The 16,250-nt window shown below is 38.8% G+C and overlaps 1 protein-coding gene across 1 annotated transcript in view; it reads left to right on the plus strand.

The window, feature by feature from the left end:
• The window catches only part of strn (striatin, calmodulin binding protein), a 45,032-nt gene that overhangs the window by 26,797 nt on the left and 1,985 nt on the right, over positions 1-16,250 (plus strand). Inside the window, exons 7-17 of the mRNA XM_007890489.2 lie at positions 1,246-1,387; positions 1,944-2,054; positions 7,424-7,564; positions 7,715-7,851; positions 8,479-8,654; positions 10,274-10,321; positions 10,473-10,594; positions 11,531-11,698; positions 12,846-12,983; positions 14,760-14,867; positions 16,119-16,205. Coding sequence (XP_007888680.1) covers positions 1,246-1,387; positions 1,944-2,054; positions 7,424-7,564; positions 7,715-7,851; positions 8,479-8,654; positions 10,274-10,321; positions 10,473-10,594; positions 11,531-11,698; positions 12,846-12,983; positions 14,760-14,867; positions 16,119-16,205 — 1,378 coding nt within the window. The remainder of the gene's footprint in view (positions 1-1,245; positions 1,388-1,943; positions 2,055-7,423; positions 7,565-7,714; positions 7,852-8,478; positions 8,655-10,273; positions 10,322-10,472; positions 10,595-11,530; positions 11,699-12,845; positions 12,984-14,759; positions 14,868-16,118; positions 16,206-16,250) is intronic.

Here is a 16,250-nt window from a genome sequence, read left to right on the forward strand (position 1 = left end):
TGTTTTTTGGATTTGGAGGGATTATTATTAGGTGTGTGGAGTAAGGAAACTTGCCCAAGGTTTCGCACTCTGCCTGGAATTGAACTCAGGTCTGAGAGAGAGACCAGGCGATCACAACCTTGGGGCTTTCAAGTGGAGTGAAGCCCATTAGTCGCCTGGCCCACAATGACGTGGGATAAACAGTGCCAGAGGTCTGGACAGACACTTTTTAGTGCATTTGTAACTGAAGGCGCTGTTTGTAGCGGATTCTGGTGGGGGGGATTGGAGGCGCACTTTTCTATTGGCCCAGCCTATAAGGCATGCAGGTTTATGACTCGCATCGTATTAAAGTTTCTACATGATAAGCCACCATATCAAACACAAGGATTATTTATCTGGAGATGTACAATGTATCTAGTTCAGTTTGGGGGAGGGGAGGCGGAAGAATTGTTTTGGACTGGAAGAAAATGATCTCCTTGATACGGGAACAAGTATTTCATGTTTTTTTTCATCCTAAAATTTATATTGTCACAAACGTTTTGAGGAGGCGTACACTCCATAATAGTAACGCCAGCTTTTTGGATTGATTTCACTTTCTTCCTTCAACACATGCTGTTGGAGATGCTCCTTTGGTTTTGGGCTCAGGCACCGCTAATACTTTTGATCTGGAAGCCCAGAGAGATAACAAAGGCTGATACTTTTTTTTAAGGCATTATGCTGTCATAACTGATGCCGCCTGTTTTCCTGCCCAACATGAACAAATGTCCCCCCTTTTCATCCCTCCCCCCATGTTTTATCAGTTTATTTTCTATTCTGCAAGTTTGGGTCTATTTTCACATTGTTTATAAAATCAGCTTAGACTTAATACTTTAGTTCTGAATTTTATTTTCATATTTTAGCTGTCTTTTAGAGTTTTGGCAAGCTATTTGATCTGGAAATCATTGCACCCTTGTGTCAGCACCAAAGTCTGATCCTGTTCTTACCTGATGATATGCTGACATTGTCTAACCTCGTCTTTCGGTAGCAGCAGGTTTGGAAGTTCAAGTCTCAACCTGACTTCTTAACCCCGGAGCCTGTAAGGCTAATTGTAGCTGTTGAAACTGAGATGAGCTAAGTCAAACAAGCAATTATCTAATCTTTGGGGCCTGGTACTACAGTGGGCAGTGTAATTTCTATATCATTGGAGAACTATGCTTGTGTTTTAATGGAATATTATTAATTGCGGATCATTGCTAAATATTAATGGTTGTAATTTATTTTAAACAGTTTGTTAACCAAGGTGTGTCCTCTGATATGACTGAAGATATGGACACCGAGGAAGCACTTCGAGAATTTGATTTCTTAGGAACAACAGAAGATGGTGATGGAGCTGGGGAGTCTAGAAGTGCAGGCGATGGAACAGAATTAGGTAAACATTTAACTGGATGATCTTATTAGCTTTTTTTCTACTGACACAAAAAATTGTGCACATTGATGTATATGTTGGCTTTAACAGCTCTTACGTTAAGTCCTTAATCCTTGTACACAAATTTGAAGTTAAGTGAGCTCAAATGTACATTTGCAATCTATTTATGAAATGTAGGCAAGGTTGTAGATGTATTCTTGTATAACAAAATGATTACATAGTTCCAATTTTGCATTTTACATAGTAAGGAATGTCACATTTTAACTTGTGAATATTAAAAATGTCCGTTGATCTTGATTCTAAATATTTTGATTAAAAAAGAATAAAATAAACATCAAATTAAAAGGTATCTGTCTACTATGTATAATCCTTTAACAGTAGGTCTTATCAAATTCTCCTTTAAAAAAAATCTGAAACCTTATCCAGATCTTTACACCTCTACAAACATTTTGTTGCTGCTGGGCGATCAAATAGGTATGTTGGTACTGCTTAGATAATGGAAAGACTAGGAATATTCCTTAAGAAGGCTGTCTCTGATTTGTTTCACTGTACTGTTTAGAAAAGGAAGATATGTGTCCCACACCAGAAAGCTGGGACGTGGACCAGGGACTAATAACCAAACTCAAGGAGCAGTACAAAAAGGAGCGGAAGGGAAAAAAGGGGGTGAAGAGTAAGTGCGTATGAAATCTGGTATACTTTTGGCTCATCATCCCTCTTTTCCCATTTTTTCAAAAAAAAAGTATCTGGGTTCTTTGTTCCTTAAACTGTCTGCTCTTACTTAGCTGTTCCTTCTGATTCTCTCTGACACCATTGTCTGGCTTTAACTATAATTTTTTGGGGATCTGCTGCATTGGACTCCCATGATACCCTTTCACCTTTGCATTCTCGTTCATTTGTGTTTCATTAGTACATAAGGTTGAAACAATTTTAATAGAATTGGTATTTGATTTTGATTTTAAAATTCTTGTAAAAGACTTCCAAGAACAATTGTTTGCTTGATCTATAATGGCCTTGGTAAACTAAAATAAATCTGTAGGTTTATGATAACATGGTGGGGGGTGTCTCTTTGTCTTCCAACTTATTGGCTATTTTAAACCAAAGACTTAAAATTGTTATCAGTAACTGATTTTCATGTTTCAGTCTAATTATTGATGCTCAAAAGTTAGAGACACAGAATTCACCTAAATATTGGTAACTTGATCCAACATCTCCAGGTCAGCATCTGTTCTATTCATTTTGTTTGTGTGAGAAAACAAACATTTCTGAAAACTTCAGGTAAATAAAGATCTGCTAATTTTGTTTGGTTCTTTATCTACATAAGTTTGAATCGTCAGTAAGGAAAGCTGAGATTGTGACGGTATTGAATCTGAAAATGGAGCAATTTATTTTAAACCATGCAGGGAATAACAGGATATTTGTCATGTTCATAGTGATCCTTGCCTTAGTACTGGTTAAGCAGATTGAGTGGAGCTGTCCTATTTGTGATGATCATCTTAGCAGGACAGCACAAGGATAAAATGAACTTTAATGTATCTATATTCCAACATAGATTTCAGGAAATGAACAGAAAGAATGTGATTTATGGCTAGAAATTTGCAATGTTCAGGGGGAGTTCAAAAGATTGGTTTGGATAAAGAAGGCTCTTCAGCCCGTCCAATCGCATCCCTGTAGAATACTGTCCTCCTGTCAGAGCATCAACTACCCTTCCTGTGAACTGTTCCAGTTGTTAATTATCTTCTGGATGTAAAGAAAAACTTCCTGCTATGTCTGGAAATTGCCTTTGGAACTCCAGATGGACTTCTATCCTTTTGTTCTACTGTCTTGGTAGACAGTATCCTAAAGTATTGTTCTGGTTTATTTTTCAATTCCAATTGCATACTTTATTCGTAAAACATGAGGGAATAACACATAATGGATTGTTGCAAAAAAAATGATTAATTACATCTTCAACAAAAACTAGGTGGCCCATTTTTATTTTGGGGGGTGTGGGGGACACCAGCGAGACTACAGGAGCTCACCACGTCCTGCCTCTCAGGGCACGGCACCACACATAGACACAAAGACAGAGACCTAGAAAGAGACACAGACTCATAAGAGACATGCACCCTCAGAGACAGAGAGAGACACACACACACACACACACAGGAAGACGCACAAACTCAGAGACAGACATATATACACACAGATAGAGCAGAGAGAGATACACATTCACACAGCGACACTCATAAACACACAAATAGAAGAAACACACAGACACTCTCACTAACACATTCACATATACACTCACAAACCCATGGAGAGACACACAGACACTCACCAACGCACAGAGAGAGACACATTCACACAAACACATACACAGACATCACAACATTGGTGGCTCTGAGTGAAGCACATTTCCCACTTGGGTCGCACTGCGTGTGCGGGTCTGGACCCAGCCCACCCACAGTGATGTCAGTCAAACAGGCGGGAGGCCCGTGGGCCAGAAACTCCATTTATTGCGGATTTGTAGCGGATTCTGCGCATATTGGCCCAGCTCATAGTTCATGCCTCTAATACTGATGAACATCCTCGTTGATCTCCACTGACTACATCTAGGATCTGGGCAGCCCCCTGTATCGCGATGACCAAAACTATGCATTACTCTAGGTATCGCCTAACCAAAGCATTATAGAGACCAAGTATGACATCAAGGGGTCTCAGCTCAACTGATCTAGCAATGTAGCCCAGTGTGTTGTTTGCCTTGTTTATTACTGCCACGCACTATTTGGACATAGTTAAAGATCCACTTTGAAAATGACCTGGGTATTCTTATCTTATTGATAATTAAGCAAGATTATTTGAGATCTTTACAACTTAACTTTCTCGACCAGTGATTTGATAAAGCATCCTCCAATATACTGCAAAACTTCATTGTTGAACAAAAGGCATCAATCACCTAAAATGTTCAGAAGACCAACGTAGAGGTATAAATACAAGCTGTCACCATTTACACATCAGTGAGACCACCTGGAGCTTTTTCATTCTCCCTCCCCACCCCTCTCCCGCTTGCACACACCTATGGCTATGGTGAGCAAATTCCTGTTGGTTTGTCTACTCAACACGTTCTCCAGATGTATAATGATATGATGAGTATTGTGAGCAGGTTTGAAATTTGCCACACATTTATAAGATCTTTTCATTTAAAAAAAAATTATTTTTTAACAGGTTCATCTGCAAAGAAAACTGTTGTACCTATTTTCCTAAATATGCCTTGTGGATCCCAGTGATTTTAGTGTCGATTAAGACAATGATTATTGACTTCCCCCTCCACCCCATTTCCACATCGATGATAGCAAATATGATTTGGTGATGGCTCCACTGTACTTGGTCTTGCTGACTACTAAATGCTTCTTTGAAAGTCCAACTAAGATTCAAGAGTTTCACCAATATAGGCATTTAATTTGTTTGGAAACAAGACCTTGAATGGAATAATATCTAAATATACATCAGCAACCTGTGCAGTGGGATGCATTTCCCTATACTACTTCCTGTCGAGGTTAGGATACAAAGGTAGAAATTTAGAGCTCATTATTCCTGAGAGCTCAGATCACAAAAATGCTTCACAGATGCAATATTCCAAGCCAACCTAAATATGCAAGTTTCCATCTCCAGTTTCTACCTTAACTTAATATTTATATCTATTATATATTAATATTTATAGAATTTCTATCTGGACATTGGACAGCTGTGAATGATAGGTTTGGTGTTTGTTCTTTTGAACATACAGTAGTTTAACTTTCAAATGCAAAGCTCTACCTGCCCCTTTGATCTATTACGTGACAATGTAATTTCAATTTCAAGGGTTTATTTCATGTGTCTACCTTCCTTATTGTACGGATTTACTCTTGTCACATTTTTAGAAAAATAATCACTAATGTATATTTCCAGAATAAGTTCTTTATATACTGTTGTAGGAAAACACATTAATGCCTGTGGTATTGAACTTTTCAGGAGAAAGATTTCATGTTTAAAAATTAGTGTTTTTTTTAGTCTTTTCAGGGTTTTTGTTTCCCCTTAAGTCATCCAGTTTAAAGTGTGAGTGGACTTTCTTATCCCCATGATCTAGACTGCTGTTCTACATCTTTTTGGGCTCAGAAGGATATACCTAGGGAATAAAACAGATGAACAATCAGCATTTGTTTTCCCAGAAGTGCATGTTTAACACACAAAGCAAGGCTTTTGTGTGTTACGAGGTGGATATTACAACAACAAAATTACTTTTATAGAGCGCCTTTCACGTCGGGAGGACGTTCCAAAGCGCTGAATAGTCAGATGTCGGGGCTCGAGTATGGGGGAGGGGTGGTGTAGGGGTGAGGGAAGGCAGAGAGGTGGGAGGGAGACCAAAGGCACGATCGAAGAAAAGGATCTTGAGACCAGCCTTGAAGAAGGCAAGGGAGGAAGCGAGGCGAAGGGACCGTGGGATGGAGTTCCAGCGTGTGAGGCAGAGAGGCTGAAAGCCCGGCCACTGATGACATGGAGCAGTCCGGAGCCCAATGATCGGAGGGAGCGGGCAGGTTGGTAGGGAGTCAGCAGGTCAGAAAGGTATAAGGGGGCAAGGCCATGGGTGGCCTTAAAAGTGAGGATGAGGATCTTGAACTCGGTCCTCTGAGGGATGGGGGAGCCAGTGGAGTCGGGCGAGGGTGGGAGTGATGGGGCCACGGAGCCTGGTGCGTGAGAGTACACGAGCTGCAGAGTTTTGGATAATTTGCAGCTTGTGAAGGGAAGAGTTGGAAAGGCCGATGAGGAAGGAGTTTCCGTAGTCGAACCTTGAGGTGACGAATGCGTGGGTGAGGGTTTCGGCAGCCTGAGGGGTGAGGCAGTGGCAGAGTCTGGCAATATTGCGGAGGTGGTGGTAGGCAGTGCCGGTCATGGCGCGGATGTGGGGGAGAAAGGACAGTTCAGGGTCACAAGATATCCAGGTTCCTGACTGGCTTAGTGAGGCTGAGTGTGCAGCCGTGGAGGCTGATGCTGCCAATGCCTGAGGTGCGGAGGCACTGGCACGAGCCAATCAGGAGGGCCTCGGTCTTGCATGGGCCAGCAGATTGTATAATAAAATAACTAGTTTTATTTATATCATAGGGCATATTATGAAATTTTGCACATTGTCAAATACCATGGAATAAATTGTGCTATAGAAGTAACTTTTAATGGAGCTTCCCAAAATGCTTCTCAACTCTTTCCCTTTAAAATAAGTTTAGTAGGTTTTTTCTTACTTTCTCTCCTTTCTGTTGACTGAATAACTATTTTTTCTTAACCAAGATCTAATATAAAAAAGTTTAACTTGCAATTTGCCTTGTCCTTCTGAATCTCAGATTTGGTTTATAATCTGAACACAAGTCACCATTACAATCCGAGCAAACTATAATTTCTGTGTTTTTAGTGACATTAAAGAGACACATTTACATATATTGGGTTTTGTCCAACAACAATTGGAATTTTAGCCACGGTATATAGACAAAAAATGAAATGTTATGTACAGGGCATTCTTCTTTTTGAGGTAATTACATTTCTTTCTGATTAATTTTTAAAAAAAAAACTTCCACAATGTTGTCTGGGGGAGAAATATCTCTTTATTTACAGTCAGTTTCCCCTACCCTCTTTTTTGTTAAGTTGCTGTACTGCCTTTTGTTTTAATCTTTCTAATATCACAACACTGTTGCCATGTGGAAGACATTGTCTTTGGTTAACATTTAGTGTAATTGGGGTTTCAAATAACTATCAAAATATCATGCAAAACATTGTGATGTCCTTTTGGTGCCATTTCCTTCAAGTAGTATTTTATGAATGTGAGTGAGTAAAGTTGCATTTATCTCCATTTCTGTGAGGGAGCATCAGTCTTCTGATGATGGAGGATATTTAATGACTATCTAGCTGGATAAAAATGTTACTTGTATCTACATGAGATAGATATTCCATCTACAGATGGAATATTCTTTATCGTAGAGCCAAAGATGTGCAATATCCAAGATTACTTTTCAGCTTGCTCCTTTTCTTAAATAGGGCCGAATAGATCAAAGCTACAAGACATGTTAGCTACTCTAAGGGATGTAGACGAGTTCCCTCCACTGCAACCTTCAGTATCACCGCCCAGACCAACCAGTTCACGACTAATGGAGCATGAAGCTAACAGGACTGAAGAAGGTAAGTGAAAGACAAGCTGGAATAACAATTTATCTTAAATATTTTGATGAATGTTTAGAAATTATATCATAAATCGGTTTTGCATAATATGACTTGTATGAGTTCATATTGGGTTTAAATTTTTAATGTGAAAATATTTCTGTTTTCTAGTGGAAGCATTGACATTTCCTCCAGGAGCAGGGAAATCATTTATCATGGGTACAGATGAAGCACTGGAAAATGCTTTGGGTCTTGGAGAGTTAGCAGGTCTTACAGTTGCCAATGAGGCAGACCCTCTAAATTATGATGTATGTATTCCTGATGTAATGATTAATTAGTCATGCCTGTTTTATGGGTGCATTTAATGGTTTTTTTTTAAACTAATCTTCAAAAGCATACTTCAAGCAAATCCATTGTTACCCTGCACTGGTACTCAGGTACTCACTTCAATAGCTGGTCAGTGGCCAAACACCAGTGTGTGGCAAGAAACTTTTTCTTCTGTGCCCTTTTTCTTCTCTTTCCTCTCCCCCCCCACCCCCCCTCAAACACTCACAGCACTTTAACCATTGTAATTGAGGAGGAAACGATACTACTTCTTAATTGGTTGATAGAAGGTCTAGACTTTCTTTCTTCGCTTCGCAAAAGCTAAAAATTCGTAGTTCAGGTTAGAAAAGTTTAATGCTAGTATCTGAGAGAGCAAGTCGGTGCTCAGACACACAACAAGTCTTTGATTTTATTTTATGGTCTAGCAGATTAATGTCCTAACATTATTGGGATCCCTGTGGATATGTTTTAAATGTTAATACAGATAAAATGTGTACAGCAAAGAAGGCCTTCAAATTCTGAACATCGGTGTGACTTTGACATGAATAACCTTTATGTGCAGAATATTTGAAGCCCTGTATTTTTTGACTACTTTTCTGGTTCCACAACAGATCACAAACAATAAAGATGCATTGAGAAAGACTTGGAACCCCAAGTTCACTTTAAGGAGCCATTTTGATGGAATTAGAGGCCTTGCTTTTCATCCGATTGAACCTGTTTTGGTAACTGCCTCAGAAGATCACACTGTGAAATTGTGGAATTTGCAAAAGACTGCCCCAGCCAAAAAGTAAGAATGATTGTTAAATATAGCAATACATTTTGATATGGGTTAAATTGAAGGTTTGGTGTACCATATGTTACAACTGCCATTGGATTTTTTTTAGTTGCCCCGTCCTCTTCATTAATCGGAAGCAGAAAATTTCCCAACAGTTGTTTTAATAATGTCGCTACTGTGAATTTAAGTAATGTCCAAGGTTAGATTCCTGTTCGACTATCTGATATTGACTAGGCAAGCAGTAGAATCTGTATAATAGACCTTATCATCCCTGTGTTAGGCAGAGTACACATCAGTAAGGGGTACCTCTCCTGAGTGCTGTCATGCGTTTCATTATATTGTGCTTTATACATAAAAGAACTATCTCAAAGTACTTCACAAAATGAGAATTTGAAATTAAGTGAATGTTATGTAGGTAAATATGGCAGCTAATTTGTTTAAACCATGTCCCACATGCAAAAATTAGATGATAGCCAAGTACTCTGAATATCTTGTAGTGAATTTGTAGTGTGAGGGGGCACTTTACCTCACCCGCACCTGAATTTGTAGAGTGAGGGGGCACCAAGATAAACTCTTTTTTGATTTAGCAGCACTAGATCTTTTAATGTCAACCTGAATCAGAAGGCCTGCAGATATTAGAATAATGACATCCAAGAAAGAGATAATGGTGCTGAATAATCAGTCAATGTTGCATTTAATGTACAACAATCCTTGCATTTAATATTATTACTTTGAAACATCGCAAATTGTTTTAAAATTTTTTTTTGCTAAATGTAGTGTCTGTATTCCTAGGCAAATGCAGCAGCCCATTTGCACATATTAAAATGCCACAAACAGCCAGTAGGTGAACAATCAGTTTATCTAGAGGTTTATTGGCCCGAAAAAACTGCCTTCACTTTTCAAATAGTGTAATTAACAAAGCGTGTGAAACTGCAGACATCACTTTGGTTTAATACGTCTTCTGAAGGACAGCAACTCCAATAATACAAGCCTCCAGCAACAACAACACAACAACAAGATTCCATTTATAGAGCGCCTTTCACGTCGGGAGGACGTCCCAAGGCGCTGGACAGTTGGGTCAGGACCCGAGTAGGGGGGAGATGGTCAGGGTGAGGGGAGGGAAGGGAGGGAGCGAGGAGGGGGTAGAGAGTCGAGAGGGGAGCTGAAGGCACAGTCAAAGAGAAGCAGTACAGTAGTGTCGGCCTGAATTATGATCTTTGAGCCAATGTGGTGCATTAACCCATAACTTTCTAACTCTGAAGTGCTATAAACTGAGTTAGGCTTACACCAGCAGCTTGTAGCGAAAGCATACTGTATTTGATTGCAGTTAAATAGCATGTGTCAAAATTGGCTGCTGTGTTTGCCCTCGAAACAGTCACTCCACTTTGCAGTATTTCCTGTGAAGTGCTCTGGGACGTCCTCCCAACGTGATAGGCACTCTATCGAATGTAAGGATTTTTATTACATTATTCACTTTTTTATGCTTTGGTAGTTCATTTTAGTAATATTGCTAAATTTGATGGATATGGGGTATTAACCAGAAATAAAATTCTGGGCCTTCCTTCATAAAATTACTGAATTAGCAAATCCTTCCTTGCATTAATAATTTTGTACTGTTTTTGTGTTTGCAGGAGTACCTCGTTGGATGTAGAACCCATATATACTTTCAGGGCACACAGGTATGTGATCGATGTATAATAATAATAATCCTTGCATTTGATATAGCGCGTATGTTCTGCATTATGTCAAGATTATTGTGCATTTAATCATTTTGGATTATGGGAGAAGTTGAATTTATTTGTACTATTTTGTTTTCTTTGTGTTGAATAGAGGCCCAGTCCTGTGTGTTGTAATGAGTACAAGCGGAGAGCAGTGTTTCAGTGGAGGAGCTGATGGATTAATCCAGTGTTGGAATACTCCCAATCCTAACATTGATCCCTATGATTCATATGGTATGTATATGCTATGTATTTTACCAACTTAAACTGTTAGGCATTACCTTGTTTCATATAAAGAGATGAAAGTAAATTAAAAATTATGGGAAAGATGATATTAAGTATTGGATCTACTGTGAAGTTCATCATTAAAACTGAGCTGTAGAATTGTAAATTTAACAATACAGTGGAGGCCCATTGTAATGTGATATTTGAGGACCATAAATCCCAACCAGTTGTAACAGAATGCAATTACCAGTCAACACTTCTATGCGTGTGCACATAAAGAAGGCTAACTCCGTCATTGTTTCAAATAGCCAGCTGGCAGGAGGGTGAATACAATGGCTGGTTTCCGGGTCTTTATAATAAATAATAAAAATAATCTTTGCATTTGACATAACGCCTTAGCACTTCATTGAGACGTCTCAAAGCGCTTCACAGAATATACTGTAAAGTGGAGTGACTGTATATTTTGTGGGTGAAATAAAACACCCTTATTTCTACACAAAATATACAGTCCTTAGGTTGCTGCAGATGCATGCCAAGCAAGCAGAAAATGCCGGTGGAGAGCTGATGACCTGGAAGTCAGTCATTTTGGCTTCTTGGCTGGTGGTTTGAAACACAAATAGAGCTGGTGTCCAAATTTTGGATTTTTAGGTAAGCAAATGTCAGAGTACACAACCCAACAGCTATAAGCAACCTATGTAGTAACAAAGCACATTATAATGGGGGTTTACTGTAATTATATGATGTACATTTGTGCAATTGCAAAGAAAGGTATTGGCCACAAGAATAATTCAAGCATTCCTAACTCTCCACCTTCTTATCATCTTTCTAGCCAAAAAGCAAGCATCCTGCTCATTAGCCACTACTCCAGAATGTTTTGCAGGAAAATTGGGGGAAGGATAGGAATATGAGTTTGTCAATTTGTACTGAGGAATTGTTTATTTGCAGAACCTTCTGTCCTACGTGGAGCTCTTAAAGGTCACACTGATGCAGTCTGGGGTTTGGTGTACAGTGCAGCACTTCAGCGTTTACTATCCTGTTCAGCTGATGGCACTCTCCGGCTGTGGAACTCGGCTGAAGTAGCACCTTCACTCTGCATATTTAACAAGAACCGAGGTAATGAACATAAGAGATTTAACTAGCTAAAGATTACAATTGGAATGCTCAATAAATAAACGAAAGTTAAATAAATATTTCAGTTAAATCTCATGTAACTAAAATAAGTAATTATTAGATATGTATATTGTTTAAATTGGTCTGTTAATCACCAAAAATATACTGAATTACCTGTCACATTATTAATTGAGAGCAACCTTTAACTAAAATGTGTTAATTATTAAGAACACTTCTAAATGTTAAAATTTGTCATTGTTTATTATGCTTTATCATTATTGAAGTCTGACATGTGATTTGTAATGAAAGTCTAGTTGAGTTGCGAATATCTGGAACGCATTGCCTGAAAGGGTGGTCGAGGCCGATTCAATAACTGCTTTTAAAAACACGGTGGACGGGTATTTGAGGAGGACGGGTTTGCACGGATATGGGGAAAGGGCTGGGGAGTGGGATTGACATTACATTGCTCTATTCAAAAAGCCGGCACAAACTCGATGGGCCAAATGGCTTCTTTTTGTGCTGTACGATTCTATAATTCTATGATCACATGGGTCAGCCTGAATCACTTTTAATTCCTGGCATAAGTCACTGTTTGTGCCTCAGTTTTTATTAGTCTGCTGTAATTATAGGCTTGATTTTACAGTAAAACTTGCATAAGTATTTATAAATTGTATATTCACCCAAATCGTACATGCCCCGATATCCCATCTAGTTTTCTACCAAAAAACATTTAGATTTCTTTGCACTGAACGTATTTTATAAATCAGACAACCGGCTAAATTGTGATGGTTTCTTGGTCCCAAATGCATCCTAACTCCAATGCAAATTATCTATAATGTCGCTACCATACTTACCAGTTGCATTGAATTGCAGAAAATTAAGTCTTGACTTGTCACTGCATGTCCACTTAATGGCTGTATTGAAGTATGCATGGATAGTGTGGATTATTGATTAAGACATGTATAATACAATTTATGCAAGTTTGCCTGTAACTCGTACTTTGCATACGTCATATTAAACGTTATGGTCCTGGCTGTTACCTTTTAGAATATACAAAGCAGATGTAAAGCAGGCTTCAAACAGTAAAACTCACAAATCGTATTTAGATTTTAGTGCTTAATATCATTTCACAACTGTTTTCCTGCTGCAGAATTCGGAATTCCTACCTCTGCTGACATAGTCTGCAGTGACCCTTCCCACTTGGTGTCATCTTTTGGCAGTGGACAGACTAGTATATTTGACATGGAGACCTGTCAGCGAATTGTTACCTTTGAGTCCAGTATTGATGGTATGTAGTTTAAAAGAAACTTCCAACTTTTGGTTAATAATTAAAAATGACCAAAAACATCTGGTGGAAGTATAAGTCAAGAGTATAAGTAGCCAATAATAACTTAGAAGGTTTAGAGAACTTAGCTGCAAAGTTAAGTTTTGGTTATTAGACACTTGTAAGTTTGTTGAAAATTATAATCTGAATAAATTGCTTGCCAGTATCTCATAGTAGAGATCTGTTGTCTATACCTTTATTAGCAACATGTTGCTATTAAACATTTTACAATTTATTTTACCATATAAGATTTCACTCCTGCCCGACTTGCAAAATGCATTAAATATTATTGCAGTTGTTACTGGACAATTTTGCAGTTCAGTTCCAGATACTTGTGTAAAGTTTCCCAACTTTGAAAGACAAAAGGGTATTTGGATTTGTGGTAATCGATCTAAACATGAGAGATTGTGGGTCATCTCGTTTCAGTACAGCTGAAATTTCATGTGTTTGAAATGCCATCTAAATTGTTTTTGTATATTTTCTCTCCTTCCCATTTTTTTCTAATCGCTATCTACTATTCTGGCTGAGAGGCGAGCAGGCAACCTGCTCTCAGGCCTTTGCCAATGCAGTTTTGTAGCCAGTTGCTGAACGATGTGTAAGAATGGCTCTGGGGTGAGTCTCCCTCTTTTTCTCAACCACCCCCTCCCCCACCACCTTACCCCCACTACCATGTCTCTGCTCCGTGCCTTCCCATGTGGCAAGACTGAGTTGGGTAATTTTAAATGTGGGAGATTATTGCACAAATTCCACTTCATCACTGTGCTGCAGTGCATTGACAATTCACGATTTTGTCAAAATCACCTGTGCTTCCTTAGGAGCACAACATCACAAATTTGTCTAATTTAACAAGTTATGTTAGAAAACGTCTTATTCCAGAATTTATCCAAGATTCTGGTTTTGTTGCTCGAGTCATCCACTGGGATAAACTGGGATAGATGTTTGTGAGATCCCTGTTTAAACTTGGTTTTATTCTCCCAGTGTTTTAAAATAAATGCATTGCGTGGTGTTGTACCGAGCCAAACAGACCAGGAAGATCCCAAGTTCCATCTCTAGCAGCTGTTTAATAATTAACCTCATTCAAAGCAACTATGGAATGGTTACAAATGTTCCCTTTGATCAAGGAAAGTAAACAGAGGTTTCAAGAGCCTTGTTGAAAAGTGTACCTCTTTGTACACTGGGCTGAGCTTTGATACCTTCAGCATTGAATAACTAGATATTCATGTTCTATCTCTTTAATGACCACTTGAGTGAGGTGCAGGAAATGCAGGTGTCAATGAAACAATACTCTAAACATGAATAATAATGATCCTTGCATTTGATATAATTCCTTATCGCATCTTTGAGATAGTTCAAAGTGCTTCACAGTATTTATTACAAGGGGGAGGAGAAAAGGAATACAAGGAACATAAACACAATAAAAGAAACCTGACATCATCATTAAAAGTAGAGTTTGATGGTGTGGATTTTACAATGGACTAGTAATTTGCAGTTTACTTTGCACCACCCCTGCTGGGTGTCTGGCCCAGTCTTTGTAAAGCATTCTGAATTCTTACTCAATGAGAAGAACACTGTATAAATTCAAATTGTACTGAATTTTGAAACTGATTACCAATAATTAAACTTCATTTGCAAGAGGCAAATTTCTCAAAAAAAAGAATGTTTACCTTTTTTAATTTAACTTTAGAATCTTGAATGATATATATATATTGCAAGGTATTAATGTGTTTTTTTTCCATACAGCTTCTTTGGCTACATGTCAGATTAATAAAGTTATTAGTCATCCCACACTTCCTATCACCATCACAGCCCATGAGGACAGGCACATAAAGTTCTTTGACAACACCACAGGTAGGAGAATGTGAATTTTTGTGTTCATTAGTTGGATTGTACAACCCTTTCTTCTCCATTATATTAAGCATTATTTTAATGTAGTCTTCCGTCACTATAGAAATACATTTACCCCCTTCTACACCCTCCCCCCCCACTCCCAAGTTTGTTTTTGCTTTTTAAACTATTAAATTTAACTTGCATCTATGTTAGTGGGTTGGCATTTTGTTTGCAGTGGCAGGATATTGATTCAGAGCTGTGGTTTATCTATATGAATGTTGAACACTGTAGTACCACTATATGAAATGCTGAGCAAGAGGGAAGCTGTTTCTCATAGGAAGTGGGGGGAAATTGGAGGACCTGATGGAGCTAAACTATATTAATATAGACTTTTTACAAATTGTTGTTCCTATAAATAATAAAATGCTTGTCCAATATGTTTTTGTACGAGCTGTACCCGTTGCAGCTTCACCTGCAACCAAAGGATCCTATATGGAATGTAGATTGGCACACAGACAGACATTTCATCTTTATGCTCAACTGGGAGGATTCCTGTGGGAGGTCTCAGTTGGAGGACTCTTAATATATTATCTCTCTGTCTTTCTCTCTCTGGGTCTCTGTCTCTCTCTATCTGTGTGTGTGTGTGTGTGTGTGTCTCTCTCTCTCTCTCTGTCTGCCCCCTCTCTGTCTGTCTGTCTCTCTCGCTCTCTCTCTCTCTGATTCAGTCGCTCTCTGGCTCCCTCTCTCTGTCTGTCTGTCTGTCTCTGTATGTGTGTGTGTGTGTGTGTTTCTCTCCCTCTCTCTCTGTATCTGTCTGTCTCTCTCTGACTCTCACAAAGCACACAGTCACTACACTTTATATTCTCTCTCACAGTCACTGTTTTTTTGTCTGCAAGCCATTATTATACTGTATTATCACAACGGACATGATGTCACACTGGAGGATGTCACAACCGATTGACATAGAGATGATTTGGACGCCTCGTGTTTTGGGGCTTAACGTTTAATAAAGTTCATCAACGAGAGGCGATCCCCCCTCCCCCCTCCCTCCGCCCCAAATATATACCCATGGACATTGCCAGAGGCAAGGCCTTTCCGATGAGGTATAAATCATGTTCCTACGTCAATCGGTTATTGTGTGATTGTCAGATACACTGACAATGCATCTGAGTTCATCGATATTTGATAAAAATCCCATGAAAAGTGCAACCTATTAAATTATAGACATAGATTTCAATCCTAATATAATATGTCTTAATTCTTTATTTTCAGGAAAACTACTTCATTCAATGGTAGCCCATTTGGATGCTGTCACATGCTTAGCTGTGGATCCAAATGGCTTATACCTGATGTCTGGCAGTAAGTACCCAGTCATTAGCAGACAATGGTGTTTTTGAACCTTCA

This window comes from Callorhinchus milii, unplaced genomic scaffold, assembly GCF_018977255.1.
Source record: "Callorhinchus milii isolate IMCB2004 unplaced genomic scaffold, IMCB_Cmil_1.0 Scaffold3, whole genome shotgun sequence".
Lineage (NCBI taxonomy): Eukaryota > Metazoa > Chordata > Chondrichthyes > Chimaeriformes > Callorhinchidae > Callorhinchus > Callorhinchus milii.